At 40.1% G+C, this 15,223-nt stretch overlaps 1 protein-coding gene across 1 annotated transcript; it reads left to right on the top strand.

Moving 5' to 3' along the window:
* Positions 1–1,324: 1,324 nt before the first annotated feature.
* Positions 1,325–13,940, top strand: LOC143935807 (keratin, type I cytoskeletal 19-like). The gene is made up of 8 exons (XM_077459917.1): positions 1,325–1,923; positions 2,823–2,905; positions 5,577–5,733; positions 6,852–7,013; positions 9,413–9,538; positions 9,627–9,847; positions 12,112–12,137; positions 13,523–13,940. The coding sequence occupies exons 1-8, from the start codon at positions 1,411–1,413 to the stop codon at positions 13,633–13,635; spliced, it is 1,401 nt and encodes a 466-aa protein (XP_077316043.1). The 5' UTR covers positions 1,325–1,410; the 3' UTR covers positions 13,636–13,940.
* The last annotated feature ends 1,283 nt before the right edge of the window (positions 13,941–15,223 follow it).

Here is a 15,223-nt window from a genome sequence, read left to right as displayed (position 1 = left end):
GTGTGTGGTCAAGTCCGTTCATTCAAAAGTTGAACGGACTGTCTGTCGGATTGTCTGACGAACTTAGTTGGGCAGACAATCCGCCCGTGTGTACGCGGCCTGAGAGTCAATTTCATGTGTGCATCACACATTCTAATGTATCGCCCTCCTGAGTCCTGTCTCTGAGCTATTTACTATATTGAAAATAAAATAAGAAATATGCGTTTTGCCCTAATATCTACCTTAAATGGCATCACTAATTGCCTATTGTACTTATTTGTAGCCTAAATACTGGCATTTGCACTTAAAACTGTAATTTTGGAACTTTTGGAACTGCCAGTAAAAACGTGGCTGTGCCAGTAAAGTTTGGGTGTCATGTCAGTAAATTTCAATCCGGTATTTTGGCAACACCGTTTTTAACGCACATGAGCTTATGTAGCACAACAGTATGAACCCAGCATAAGCCATTTTAAAGAACATTGATGATGTGCGAAGTGAAACAACCCATCATCATTTTACTTCAGTCATTTTAGTCAAATCACTGTAGTACCAAATCTGATCTAATCATAGTGAGTAACTCTAAATTGTCTTATTAAAAAGAACTCTGTAGGGTGTAATGTAAGCATCTGGTAGCTTTATAAAATTCTAAGAATTCTGCAAATTAGTGGATTGACAACCACAGGTTTATGAGGTAGGAGCAAAGCATAATTGATATATTGTAGTTGCTTCAGCTATATATTTCTTTTGGAACCATGCTGAGTAGCACAGTGGTGGTTTGAAGAACTTATTATTATAAAAGTATGTATTATACAAGATAAAATTATGTTTTAGGCACACTCTCTCCAGTATTATCAATTCACACTTCCTGTTTTGTCAAGATATATATCAAGTAGAGAATAGACTATGCTATTTTATTTTGGTAGCCTTGATGTAACATTATTCTATAGTTCTTTATGTAGATATGCAAAGCTTGAGTCTGAGAATTCTTCTCTAACGTATTTTTTGTTGAACGTATTTACTATTCTGCAGTTTTTTTTTTGTGTCAAGCAGTAGTATAAGAAAATAACAAGTTTAAGTTACACTCCTTTTACAGAATGGATTTTGAGAATTTAGCCTATTGCCTCTGGCCATGTGATACAAATCAAACAAGAGAGCTAAAATGTGTTTGTCCTAAGGCAAAAAAATGAAAGAATGTAAATTACCATCTTCAAAACTGAGCAAGTGGCCATTAAGGATTGGAGGAAAGCCTTGGCTTCGTTCCTAGAGGTGTGGAGAATGTCATGGAACATGACCCCTTTGGATAGTTACACCTCTCCATGAAGGGTATAAAAGAGGACCATGTAGCAAGATTATTTGCACTCCTGAATCCTGGGTCAAGTTGTATAGGAGCCTTATTTAATTTGTATGTGCTAACCACTACTCATTATCACAATGAGCTACAGCTTCAGTCAGAGCTCCTCCAGAGGGGGCAGTGGTGTCTCCTCCAGGCTGTCTGATGGGATCTACAGGGCAGCCAGTGTCCATGGAGGTGGATTCAGCACCTCCATTTCCAGTGCAAGCTCTTCACGTTTAGGCTTTGGGTTTGGTGGAGGAGCTGGCTATGGTGGTGGAGCTGGAGCTGGCTATGGTGGTGGAGCTGGAGCTGGCTATGGTGGTGGATCAGGAGCTGGCTATGGTGGTGGAGCTGGTTTTGGTGGAGGATCTTACTTCAGTTCTGGCGGCAGTGCTGGTGGAGATGGTATGTTCTCTGGAAATGAGAAATACGCCATGCAGAACTTGAATGACCGCCTTGCCACCTACCTAGATAAAGTGCGATCCTTGGAGCAGGCCAACACTGATCTGGAGGCCAAAATCCGTGACTGGTATGCTAAGCAAGGGTCTTTGGCTGTCCGTGAACAGAGCTTTGCTGGCTTCTACACGTCTATTGATGAGCTGCGTGATAAGGTACAGAGAGATTTAACGGTTCTTTGATTTTTCAATAGTACATAACGCAATGTTTTAGATGCAAATAATGATAGCTGGTTTGTGCAAACATGTCCAGTGTAAAGATTACAATATTAAACCTGTTTTAACAAATGCTACAAGTCAAGGAAATATATGTTGCTTACAGCAATTCATCACGTTATAGCTGTACGTTATGCCAGTGTCTTGGAATTGTTACGTTCATCCTATTAAATTTATGCTAAAAGTTTGTTGGGTTATTGGCTTGTTTGTGAAGTACAATATTTAATAGCAACCAATCAGAATTTGTACTACATACTTGATTAGTTGCTGTGCATAAAAAAAATAAAAAAAAACATACTGTAAGAATTTATGAAGAAATACACTATTGTTTTGCTCACATACAAATAAAATTACATACGTTATGGCTCGCTAATGATACCTATATAAATCTTTAACCTGAAATATTAAGGGGATTAGAATTTGGATGGCTACAAAGGGCAAGATCTATACTATTCTGCATTTTTGTATGAGGGAGTAACATAACACAGTGGGGGAGATTTACTAAAACTGGGGCTTGCAAAATCTGGTGCAGCTCTGCATAGAAACCAATCGGCTTCCAGGTTTTATTGTCAACGCTTAATTGAACAAGCTGAAGTTAGAAGCTGATTGGCTACCAAAATCTCCTCTAATGTATTCAAAAGATTCATTGTAAATGAAAGCCATGGCTCTTGACTGATGCTTGGCAATCAATCAGAAATAATCAATTGGATTTCTATACATTGCTACATATTGTACAGTACTATTATTATAGTTTGCCATTCCTTACTAAATAAACAGGTGTTTAATACATTGTTTGAAGGTGTTCTTTGACATTTACACATAACATATTTCTTTAATAGATCTTTGTTGCAACAATCAACAACTCTAAAGGAATTCTGGAGATTGACAATGCTAGGTTGGCTGCTGATGACTTCAGGCTTAAGTGAGTATACAACATTTATAAAGTGATGTTAAAATGCTGAATTGATGACCATTGGGATTTTTACCATTAAAAATGTTTTTTATGATTCGCTCACACACACTGTATTAAGGTATACTTTATTAAAATGACTTCAGATTTTAATATAGTTATTTCTTGATATGATTATATTCCTGTAATTTCCTTTATTATAGTGTTACTTGTATGGGGTATAACACAAAAAGTGGTCTGTGAATTCCCTATATGATGCAAGAAATGAGCTACACTGTGCAAAACCTTCAGTTGTAAACTCAAAGGGAATAGTCAGCGCTAGGGAAAAAGAGAATATTTATGCAGCTAGCATGTAAGGTAAGACAGTCTTCTCATTCAGGGACTGACCAGGCTCAGCTTCTGAAATCAGAGTGCAGTACCCAGGCAGCTGGCGGCAAGTAAGGTAAGTGTTCAAACCCCAAAATTAAATGTGAAAACAAGACTGTAGTGCCAAAGTGGTCAAGAATGAATATAACAATCTTATAATCAAAAGTGTACATAATAAACTTATAACAAAATTGTGCTTAAAAAGTGCATAAAAAGTCGTACATACATGCCTCTTCTTAGTGGTAAATATTAACTCTAACAGTTGTCCACGTGTAGTATTCATCCAACAGTCCAAATATATCATCACATGTTGCTCCAAACTATCACACTCACCAGCTAATAAGCTGCATCAAAAAGACAGCACACAGTGTTTTTAGCACAGATAGGGCATCACAGTAGGGAAATTCACCACATAAGATGACCGCTGTCCCAAAAGCAGAAGCGGCGGCGTGACATCAGCACATAGATCCTCCCAACATGTTTCATGCGCATGTACATCTTCAGGGGAGAGTCAACCTTACAATTTTCCATGATGACTACAACTTTACAGTACACCAAAATGTACAGTGGTCTAGAGCAGCATTTCTCAATCTGGGCTGCTGTGACATCCTTGTATGATGTTTTAGCTCATTAGGGGTGTTGTGCTGTGTCAGCTGTTTCCATGCGCAGGTGGGTTGGCTGTCAGTGTAATGGAAATGCATGATGCTAATCCATGGTGGATGGCATTCAGGGCAGCTCCAGTATTCAGAAGGGGATAAAAATACACCTCCAGTTGTCCTGCTTCACCTCCTTTCCATTACCATGCTGACACAGCTATTCTGTGCTGAACACTGGAAGGTAGGACTCTTGGGAAAAGGGGGGCCTGAGAACTCTGATGGGGGGGGGGGGTGACTGAAGTCTCTGATGTGAGAGGGAAAGGTGGATTTATGAGTTTGATTCGAAGGAGATGGGGGGGAGGGGGGCTGAGGACTCTGATGTGAAAGGAGGTGGGGGGACTGGGGCCTCGGATGTTAAAGGCTGGAGGCTTATGATATGATGGGGAACCCCTTTTTAGACTGGGTGCCTTGAGATGTTCCATGATTTTAAAGGGGGCCGTAAATGAAAAAAAAAAAATCTTTCAATAAAGGCTCATGTTATGGGGTCAACTGTAAAAGGTGGGGCTCCACCCAAATTTGGTAACTATATTTTGTTATACAGACAGAAAAAAACTGACATACAGTATATCACAAAAGTTAGTACACCCCTAAAAAAAATTTCAGTATTTTATTTACTCGTTATAAACAACTAACACTTCCCCACTCCATCCAAAGTGTAAAAAATGTTTGCCTTGACTTGACTTTAAATGTCAACACTTGATACATATACACGATCGCAAATGGACGTTTTATATTCTACCATTAGTTCTTAAATCTATCTTTAGCTTTATTTCTTTTAAAATCCTCCATGACAGGTCACACAGTGGGTGAGGGAAGGGCTGCACTGTAACCAGTAAGGCTCTAATACATTGTACAACTGTTGTCAATCAAAACTGGCAGCTTGAAAACAGTGTGATGATCTCATCAGTTTAGTGATGCCCTTTCATTTTACATGGAACATTAAAAAAAATTGATATACTGTATTACGGGTAAGATCTTTGAAAAAAAGAAAATAACTTACAGTAGATCAAGGAATCGTAAAGTACTGTTTGTCTTATTAACCAATCAGACATCAGTTTTATGAGTTGGCTAAACTATGTTGGCATAAAATGATATCTAATTTGCTGTTATGGTTACTACAAATAATAGCTTTCTTAAATAAGTACAGTAGTACCAAAGCCTGACCACAAAAAATCTACAATGTCTTTGAAGTTTTGAAGTTAAATAACATGAAAAGCCAAAAGGGTAGGACAAAGAATAATGTGCTGGTTATAAGTCAAAAAGCAATTAAGCCGAGAGGTAAAATTATACAGTGACTTATAATCACTCATGCACGGCTTTTACTCTTGCCAAGTGTTCCTCAGCTGCCCTCGAACATCGGATGTCGCTTTTGGGCCTTATTAGGGTATTCTTTAACCATGAGCATAAGTTAAAAGTGTAGGCCAGGCTACAGTGATCTCCGAGGCAGAGTGAAGCTCAGAACGCATGGCCATCATTTAATTAAGTATATGCAGGTGGTAACATTACTGGCAAAAATTGTGATTTGCACAAGTCAAGGATGGAAACAAAATACTGGATGAACAGTTGGGTTGTGTCCCATTGGTCTGCTTTCAATGTTTGTATGTTTCAAAGCAGGTGATGGTAGTTTTTCTATTTACTAAACATGCAGTAATTCATTCCAGGTATGAAAATGAACTCTCCCTGCGCCAGAGTGTAGAGAGTGACATCAGTGGTCTGAAACGTGTCTTGGATGATCTGACCATGACCAGATCTGACCTGGAGCTCCAGATTGAAGGCCTCAAGGAAGAGCTTGTCTACCTGAAGAAGAACCATGAAGAGGTAAGTAAGTGTGACTTCAAGCCACAGAGAAAATAGCAATTATAAAGGGCAGTCAATCAAAACAATCAATTAATAGCCAATAACTACCACATGGTAAATGTGAAACGTAATGAGCTGCTGTAGCTTGCGTTTGTTCTTCGTTCTCATTAGATAAAACTGTTGGATAATTCTGCATATACGAAGATGTATGAATTATTTTGTGAGTTGCATTTAGGGTAAAGTCATGTCTTTAGAAGTTTTGGACATCACTGCAATGCAATAGCTATGGGTGCATAATGTTACCCAGAAGTAGTTGTTCTGTGTTTCATTCAAGAGATCAGGGTGTAATGCCTAACCAAGTTGTTAAAGTGAACCTGTATTTTTCCCATCAATGGAAAAGCAATGATTAAACTTAGTAGCTCCCTGCTGCAGAAACCCACCTTACTTTTATGCCTACAGTGCCCTGATTACCTGCAGAAAAAAAGACCTGTTTAGGCCCAAACTCATCTTGATTGTCGCCTACACAGGGCTGGGGACCTTTCCCATCCTGCTCTATCACAGGCACCCATTCTCGCATCATGAAAGCAAGGTGAAAGAATGCCCAGAAACGTTTTACTTGCCTTCAGTGGACAAACAGGCTGGTGGTGACATCAACAGAAGGGTAGCAGTATTGGGTAGAAGGCACAGGCTTTAAAGTAACACTATTCTCTTTAAATATCATCCAGACATGGATAAGAAGATGTATAGTAACCATGAAAGATCTCTTTGGTTTTAAAGCAAACCTGTGCTTTACCCATGGAGCGCCCCATGTGACAGAGCTAGATCAATGACCAAGCACCATCACTATTACATAAGGGGCAAGGGGACTAACTCTCATGATCCTTTATACTTGGATATGCCAGATTTTTATTTTCACTCCTGATGGCTGAATAGGTGTATAGAAAAGGGAAGGGAATAGGGGACAATTACGTGAACCTTCTGCTTTACCCTGTCTGCATGTATAAAGCTTCAGGACATATGCTTAAACCAATACAAGAAAAAGCACACTGCTTTAAAAGAATCAAAGACACCAAGCAACTTTTTATGTTGTTAAATTGTGCTTCCCATCATTTATTGGAATGAATTTTTGTCCTTTGCAGGAAGTCAGTGAGAAGAAAGAACAGGCAGCCGGAACAGTCAATGTTGAGTTGGATGCTGCTCCTGGAGTGGACCTTCTGAGGGTCATCAATGAACTCAGAGAACAGTACGAACACATTGCTGAGAAGAACAGACGGGAGGCTGAAGCTTTTTTCCTGAGCCAGGTAGCTCATTACACCTTGGAAACAGAAACAATATAATCCCTAAATAAAATCCTCACTTGTACCACTACAGGTCCTTCTCAAAAAATTAGCATATTGTGATAAAGTTCATTATTTTCTGTAATGTACTGATAAACATTAGACTTTCATATATTTTAGATTCATTACACACAACTGAAGTAGTTCAAGCCTTTTCTTGTTTTAATATTGATGATTTTGGCATACAGCTCCTGAAAACCCAAAAATCCTATCTCAAAAAATTAGCATATTTCATCCGACCAATAAAAGAAAAGTGTTTTTAATACAAAAAAAAGTCAACCTTCAAATAATTATGTTCAGTTATGCACTCAATACTCAATAATGACTGCTTCAATGCGGCGTGGCATGGAGGCAACCAGCCTGTGGCACTGCTGAGGTGTTATGGAGGCCCAGGATGCTTCGATAGCGGCCTTAAGCTCATCCAGAGTGTTGGGTCTTGCGTCTCTCAACTTTCTCTTCCCAATATCCCACAGATTCTCTATGGGGTTCAGGTCAGGAGAGTTGGCAGGCCAATTGAGCACAGTAATACCATGGTCAGTAAACCATTTACCAGTGGTTTTGGCACTGTGAGCAGGTGCCAGGTCGTGCTGAAAAATGAAATATCCATCTCCATAAAGCTTTTCAGCAGATGGAAGCATGAAGTGCTCCAAAATCTCCTGATAGCTAGCTGCATTGACCCTGCCCTTGATAAAACACAGAGGACCAACACCAGCAGCTGACATGGCACCCCAGACCATCACTGACTGTGGGTACTTGACACTGGACCTCAGGCATTTTGGCATTTCCCTCTCCCCAGTCTTCCTCCAGACTCTGGCACCTTGATTTCCGAATGACATGCAAAATTTGCTTTCATCCGAAAAAAGTACTTTGGACCACTGAGCAACAGTCCAGTGCTGCTTCTCTGTAGCCCAGGTCAGGCGCTTCTGCCGCTGTTTCTGGTTCAAAAGTGGCTTGGCCTGGGGAATGCGGCACCTGTAGTCCATTTCCTGCACACGCCTGTTCACGGTGGCTCTGGATGTTTCTACTCCAGACTCAGTCCACTGCTTCCGCAGGTCCTCCAAGGTCTGGAATCGGTCCTTCTCCACAATCTTCTTCAGGGTCCGGTCACCTCTTCTCGTTGTGCAGCGTTTTCTGCCACACTTTTTCCTTCCCACAGACTTCCCACTGAGGTGCCTTGATACAGCACTCTGGGAACAGCCTATTCGTTCAGAAATTTCTTTCTGTGTCTTACCCTCTTGCTTGAGGGTGTCAATGATGGCCTTCTGGACAGCAGTCAGGTCGGCAGTCTTACCCATGATTGCGGTTTTGAGTAATGAACCAGGCTGGGAGTTTTTAAAAGCCTCAGGAATCTTTTGCAGGTGTTTAGAGTTAATTAGTTGATTCAGATGATTAGGTTAATAGCTTGTTTAGAGAACCTTTTCATGATATGCTAATTTTTTGAGATAGGAATTTTGGGTTTTCATGAGCTGTATGCCAAAATCATCAATATTAAAACAAGAAAAGGCTTGAACTACTTCAGTTGTGTGTAATGAATCTAAAATATATGAAAGTCTAATGTTTATCAGTACATTACAGAAAATAATGAACTTTATCACAATATGCTAATTTTTTGAGAAGGACCTGTATATTTTCCTTCCTAAAATCTCTAATCATTTCTCCCTTCTGTATGCAAGATGGACATTCCATATAGGTCTTCTACATTTGTGAAGTGTAGGTAGTACACTAACATGCCTTGCCTGATTAATGTAATCCACCCACCTCTTCCCAGATGAATCTCAGAGCCACAGCCTCCTGATCCTAAAATCCTAAGCCCTTGTACACACGGTCGGACATTTCAACGGAAAATGTCCGATCGGACCATGTTGTCGGGAATAACCGACGGACCAAGTTTTCCAGCTTGGCTATAAAATTTTCCGACAACATGATCCAATCGAACCTTGTCCGATCATGTGTAGAGAATTCCGATCGGACAAAGTGCCACGCATGCTCAGATCAAATTCCTACATCAAAGCTATTGGCTACTAGCCTGAAAGTATGTCCCGTCGTAACGAAATGACGTCACCACATTCTGAACGATCGGCTGTTCCGACAACTTTGTCCGACCGTGTGTATGCAACAGTTTCGGACAAAATCCGTCGGACAAAATCCGTCAGACAAAATCCGACAGACAAAATCCGACAGACAAAATCCAACGGATTTGGTTGTCGGAATGTCCGACCATGTGTACAAGGGCTAAGGCTCAACCCCTCCCACTGGCTATGCCCCTGGAGTGGATCCCTAAGCATCTCCAGCCTTTCTATAATAAAAGTGTTTATGTGAACAAAAATTTCGAACCAATAATTTATGTCTTTATCATCTCCCAGGTTGAAACACTACAGAATGAGGTTGTCACCAGCACACAGCAAGTGCACAGCACCAAATCAGAAAGCACGGAACTGAGGCGTGATTTACAGGGTCTAGAAGTCGAACTTCAGTCTCAACTCAGTGCCGTAAGTACAAGAGAATGTTCTTACCCAACATCCCCTGAAATGGCATTTCAGCCAGGACCCTTATATGAACTCTTTCTTTTCCATCTAGAAAGCTAGTCTGGAAGCTGCTGTTGCTGATGTAGAAGGTCGGTATGCAGCACAGCTCTACCAGATACAATCCATTATTGGTAGCTACGAGGTTCAGCTTGTAGATCTTCGCTCAGACCTTGAACGCCAGAACCAGGAATACAGAACTCTGCTGGACATTAAGAGCAGGCTGGAGCAGGAGATTGCCACATACCATCAGCTTCTGGAGGGAGAGGGTGGACAGTAAGGATGGATTTGTCTTCTACTGTTATGTGTCTGTCATTAATAACAACAAATCAGAAGCATGAGTGTCCACTAAGGCAAGAATATACATTATTAATAAATGCTTTAGGGCCATTAAAGCGTTTCCATTTCTGTATGTGGATGATGGCACTGTAATTATTTTAATAAAAAAAAATAAAAAAATTCCTAATCATTATACAGCTGTCACATGACCCAGCTCTTTGCCAGCCTGTCTGCAAGGAAGTATAAGCAGGTGGAATTTCTAGTCCTCTGCTGCTGGTCACATGTTCAAAATACAAAAAAATGTATAAACAGCCCTTAGAATACAGAGAAAAATTAAATAAACTACATCAATAAACGGTTTAAAAAATTAGCATACAAATGCATATTTGAAATCAAATCTTTATTATTTTGTGAAAATAACATGGTGTGGGCAGATTTCAGAGTTTAGCTGGTTAGTGGGCATGGAGTAGGAAGGAACGAATGGGCTGCCATTTACCACTGTGGCATACACCTACATGTGTGATTTTATAGACACACGGGCTGCACAGATGTCATAGGGAGGAAATGCTCAGCATTAAAGCTCACTTAAAACTGAGCATGTGCAGATTTGCCACCACAGCTCCAAAATCCTCAGCTGAATTGGTGACATGGACAAAAGGGGGAGATAGAGAGACGCTGGATGAACCAGTTTTTTTTTTTTTTTTTTGCAGAATACAGAAAACAAATCATATAGTGACAGCAAGTAATACACATTTATTGATAGTTGTTTATGATGTGGGTTTAGTGACACTTTAAGAACACACTCAATGCTTTAAATGTCCTACAGCAACTGCTTTACTCTACCTGGGGCTAAGCAGAAAGGGTTCTGAAGGACTTCTTATTGATTTGAATAGGGAAAATAACTTACACAACCTTCCAATATGGAGGGGGACATATGGCTTTGATAAAGTTAAACAATTGAAACAAAATGGCATTTCACCCAAAACTGTAAGCCCTTGTACACACGGTCGGAGATTCCGACGGAATGTGTCCTATCGGACCGTTTTGTGGGAGAATCCGACGGACCAAGTTTTCCAACTTGTCCGTAAAATTTTCCGACAAAATGCTCCGATCAGACATACTTCGATGATGTGTAGCCTACTCCGACGGACAAAGTGCCACGCATGCTCAGATCAAATTCCTAGACCAAAGCTATTGGCTACTAGCCTGAACGTAGTCCTGTCATAACGAAATAACGTCATCACGTTATGTACAATCGGATTTTCCGACAACTTTGTCCGACCGTGTGTATGCAACAGTTTCGGACAAAATCTGTCGGACAAAATCCATCGGACAAAATCCAACGGATCTGGTTGTCAGAATGTCCGATCGTATGTACAAGGGCTTAGGCAGAGTCCTTTTTTTTAAAGTTGCCAAAGGCTTTCGCCTTGTCATATGAGCCACAGGCTTCTCTTTTTCATTTGATCTTCTCCTGGTAATGGGTGGTTTTGGATCATGCAGATCATGCAGAAAGCATTGCTGGCATGATGACATCAGTACCACAAATTAAGGACACCATTAGGACATTTCCTCAGGAGTGAGCCCATGATGTCCTGCAATCGCAGGATCTCAGGGCATAATTTTGTGGTGAAAAATAAATCCTGCCGAAGACAGCTCCAAATTTAAGATGAGTACTTCAACGTGAGCAGCTTTGATATTTGAACAGTTGACTAAAGTTTGGCTTGCTGGGTTGAATCATGTAAATATAGACGTTGTGGATACTGACAATAAGATTTAGGCACCTGAGTTCCCAGCTTGTTCTGCAATTGTTATTCCAAGGATGGTCTCACTCACCATATTGGATGTCTTAGACCATGTGGCAGGAAAATTGGCACCCCATAAGATGGGGTAGAGGTCAATGTCTTTTTTGAGGTTAGTACAGCCTTTACATCCTATGGCATTGATACTTCTCTAACAAGGTGCGGATCTCAGTCTTTGGGGAAATAGTGGCTGCACCCTTTTTCTTTTATCCTGGGGTGCATGATCAGTCCTTGTTATGAAAATAGCATTGTCAGAATATGTTAAGGATGTGCAGTGGACACTTTCGTATCACTGAAAGATGTCGATTTTCCATACAGTTAATGTCAGACCACATGATCTGCTTGTAGTTAGTTGCCTTAGGTTCTGAAGTAAGTGAACTGTAACAAATTCAGTATTTTTTAGCAATAATGCTCAAGTATTATAATAATAAAAATGTATTGTTTTCCTGTTTTTTTTTCCAGGATTGCTATTGGACAGCTGCAAGCAGGTAAGTAATGGCATTCAGCAGCATTGTAAATACTAAAATATATTAAACCATCTAATTCCAAATCACGTACATGTATGTCATTTGACTTTGAGTGGTTGTACTGGGATGATGTCTGTAGCTACAGATATTATCCCGGTATTGATTTTTAAAGCTGTGTCCAGCCTTTATATAAAAACCATCCTAGCACCTAATTAGCCTCTGGATGGCTTTTACGGGTGGTGGAAGGGGTCCTCTCCTTCAGCCTTAGCCGATGCCTCTCCAGGCTCTACTTTCCCGGCAGTGAGCTTGGAATGAAAGCTGGCAGTCCTGCTGGCTTACAACAGAGATCGTTGAGGTCTGGAAGGTCCCCGATGATCTCTATGGCATAGGAAACCAAAAGTGACAATGATTTTCGGCACTTCCGGTTTCCTGAATATATACAGAGCAACTTTTAAATTTGGAAAGTGTCTGATCACAGCGATTGGATACTGTACGGGCAGAGGTTTATCTGGGGTCTAATAGAGAATAGAGGAGTGAGAATAATGTTCCCTGCCCCAGCTAGCTGTCATCAGTTTTGTTGTAGCCATTACTTTGTACCTACATCAGCATGGTAACACTAATGGCGCATACACACAATTGGAATTTCAGCTAGCAAAAGACAGATGAGAGCTTTTCATCGGAAAATGAAACTGTTTGTATGCTCCATCGGAATTTAGCTGGCTGAATTCCCACCAGCAAAAATTTGATAGCATGTTCTCATTTTTCCAGATGGAAAAACTTTCGATCGGTAATTCTGATCGCTTGTATGCAATTCCGATGCGCAAAAACTCACGCATGCTCAGATTAAACTATGACATGGAAGCTATTGGCTACTAGGTATTGAACTTCATTTTTCTAGTCCTGTTGTATGTGTACGTCACCGCATACTTGGGGGTCTGAATTTGGTGTGACCGTGTGTAGGCAAAACAGTTTGAGCGGAATTCCGTCGGAATTCCGACGGGAAAACCATTGGGGCTTTTTACGACGAGAATTTCCGATCATGTGTACGTGGCATAACAGAATAGGCAGCAGATGTAGTTGAGGGGGTGGAGCTATGACATACATGAGTTCACAGTGGTGTCGTGTGTTGCTGGGTGTAAAATATACCAGAAGCACACACTACATTTTATTAAAATCTCTGAGGCAAACAGCAAAGAGGAAAGGAGGAAAAACTAAAAACCCATACATTTTTTAAATGCCACCAAAGGATACAGACGAGGCAGAAAGACACACAGATAAGAATAGAGTTGGACTTTGATCTAATCCTGTCCCCACTGCATTACCTATTTGTTAGATAGTTTGAAATTAACAATGCAAAGGACTTACCAACTGACCAAGTCCATCCATACTGTAATTATTTTCTTTAGGATCTAGCTCATCTTCTACGACCAAAACCACTACCAAAGTACAAGCCATCATAAAGGAAGAAGTTGGTGGCAAGGTCATCTCTACTTCAACTTCCACTCTAAAGAGGTACTAAGATCTAAAGACCAGATCCCTGCCACCAGTTTGAGGAAAGGCATCTTCTACAACCCAGGTCCACTGTGCAACTAGATAATTTATGCATATGTTTACACCTAAGAACCCTGTAAGGATCCCCAGAGTTGTCTTATACTCTAAGTGAGTAAGCTGAGCACTACACAGCCAAACAATCTACTGATTCTGTTATAACCAAACATCTATATATGAGATACCTGCACAGATAACAATTTTAATTCCACCGCTGATCTCACCAGGCAATGTTTTATCATAAATATAATAAAGATATTCATGGGTTGTGCAAAATGTAGTTGTGTTACACTCAATTATTCTCTTGACTTATATTCTCTATGTTCTACTATTTTATAAAAGCTTACAGGGAATTTGTTTATTCTATTGGGAAGAGTTATACATGGAGTTCCTTGATCTGAGCACCTGTTGGGACCATTATAAGGGGTCCACACTTTCCCTGTTGGATTTTTACATTATGTAAAAGGTAATAGGAGGTACAAGAACATGTAAAAGAGGGTAGGAGCACCCAACAATATATAGCAACAAAGAATTATGGCAGGCAGATCTCACTATTGGAGACCAGTAGGACAAATAAAAAGCTAAGAGTAGACTTAACTCTTAGATGCAACCTGTATTCACAAAACCAAGTTTTTTTTTATGTGACCTTTTAAGACAGGACCTAAAAATGCTATTTGCATTAAGCAATCACTATACAGCCGCTAGGGACACGACTTTGCTTTGTTCTATGTTGCATCATGGATACTGTGCATATTTCTGTATGAGTGAGTGAGTTTTGCATTGATTTAGGTGTGGGCATGTGAGGATTGAGGAACAATGAAGAAGCATTCAATCTCTGAAAAAGAAAAACTGACTTTGCCCACATCATTTATATAGGTAATACACTTTTAAATGTTTAGTGGATTTAAACCCATGGGACACATTTTATGGGTTAATGCACATAACTGTGCTCTATTTATGAACATCATAAATGTCAGTCCCTTTATCCTTTGCGATTAAAGCCCAATTTAACTTTTTTTTTTTTTTTTTCTTCAAGTACACAACTGAGCATACAATTTTCTTTTGTTGAGGTTTTGACAGAAAAAAAGGATAGAACCAGTATACAATCAATGTAGAGGCATACGATTTCAATACTTAGTGTAAAGATTTTCCTCTCTGATTATAGGGCATGAAAAGCAACTGCTATATAATATAGTAAAATAGAAATAAAGCAAAGTTTATGAAGTACCTAGTTGTAAGAGCACACAAAGTGTCCATAGTATAGAGAACATGCATTCACAACTAACACAAAAATGAAAGCAAAAAGGACAACAATAAGGCAATCAAGTCAATATCATATTTTTCATTCCATTGCCGCCCTGATGGCTCTGGAGCCCAAATAAAATGTTTGAATGTGAGACCCGGTAAAAAAAAAAGAAGGGGGGGGGTAGTGTGAGTACCTAGTTTTGACAGGTACACGCTTCCACTTCCGAGCCAGATGCGCAACAGCGATTTGAGCTAGAAATTCTGCCCCCCTCCTTCTCCCGCAGCCTTCTTTGACCCACTACTGGTACCAGAAG

Source organism: Lithobates pipiens, unplaced genomic scaffold (assembly GCF_037356315.1).
Source record: "Lithobates pipiens isolate NorthernLeopardFrog02 unplaced genomic scaffold, aLitPip1_a1.2 Scaffold_28, whole genome shotgun sequence".
NCBI classification, from domain to species: domain Eukaryota; kingdom Metazoa; phylum Chordata; class Amphibia; order Anura; family Ranidae; genus Lithobates; species Lithobates pipiens.
This window is presented reverse-complemented; position numbering and strand designations above follow the sequence as displayed.

Excerpts from the sequence above, each read along its gene's own strand:
- LOC143935807 (XM_077459917.1), top strand. The coding sequence starts at position 1,411 with ATGAGCTACAGCTTCAGTCAGAGCTCCTCCAGAGGGGGCAGTGGTGTC. Across the intron at positions 9,848-12,111 it reads CTGGAGGGAGAGGGTGGACA|GATTGCTATTGGACAGCTGC; the intron begins GTAAGGATGGAT and ends TTTTTTTTCCAG. Across the intron at positions 12,138-13,522 it reads TATTGGACAGCTGCAAGCAG|GATCTAGCTCATCTTCTACG; the intron begins GTAAGTAATGGC and ends TATTTTCTTTAG.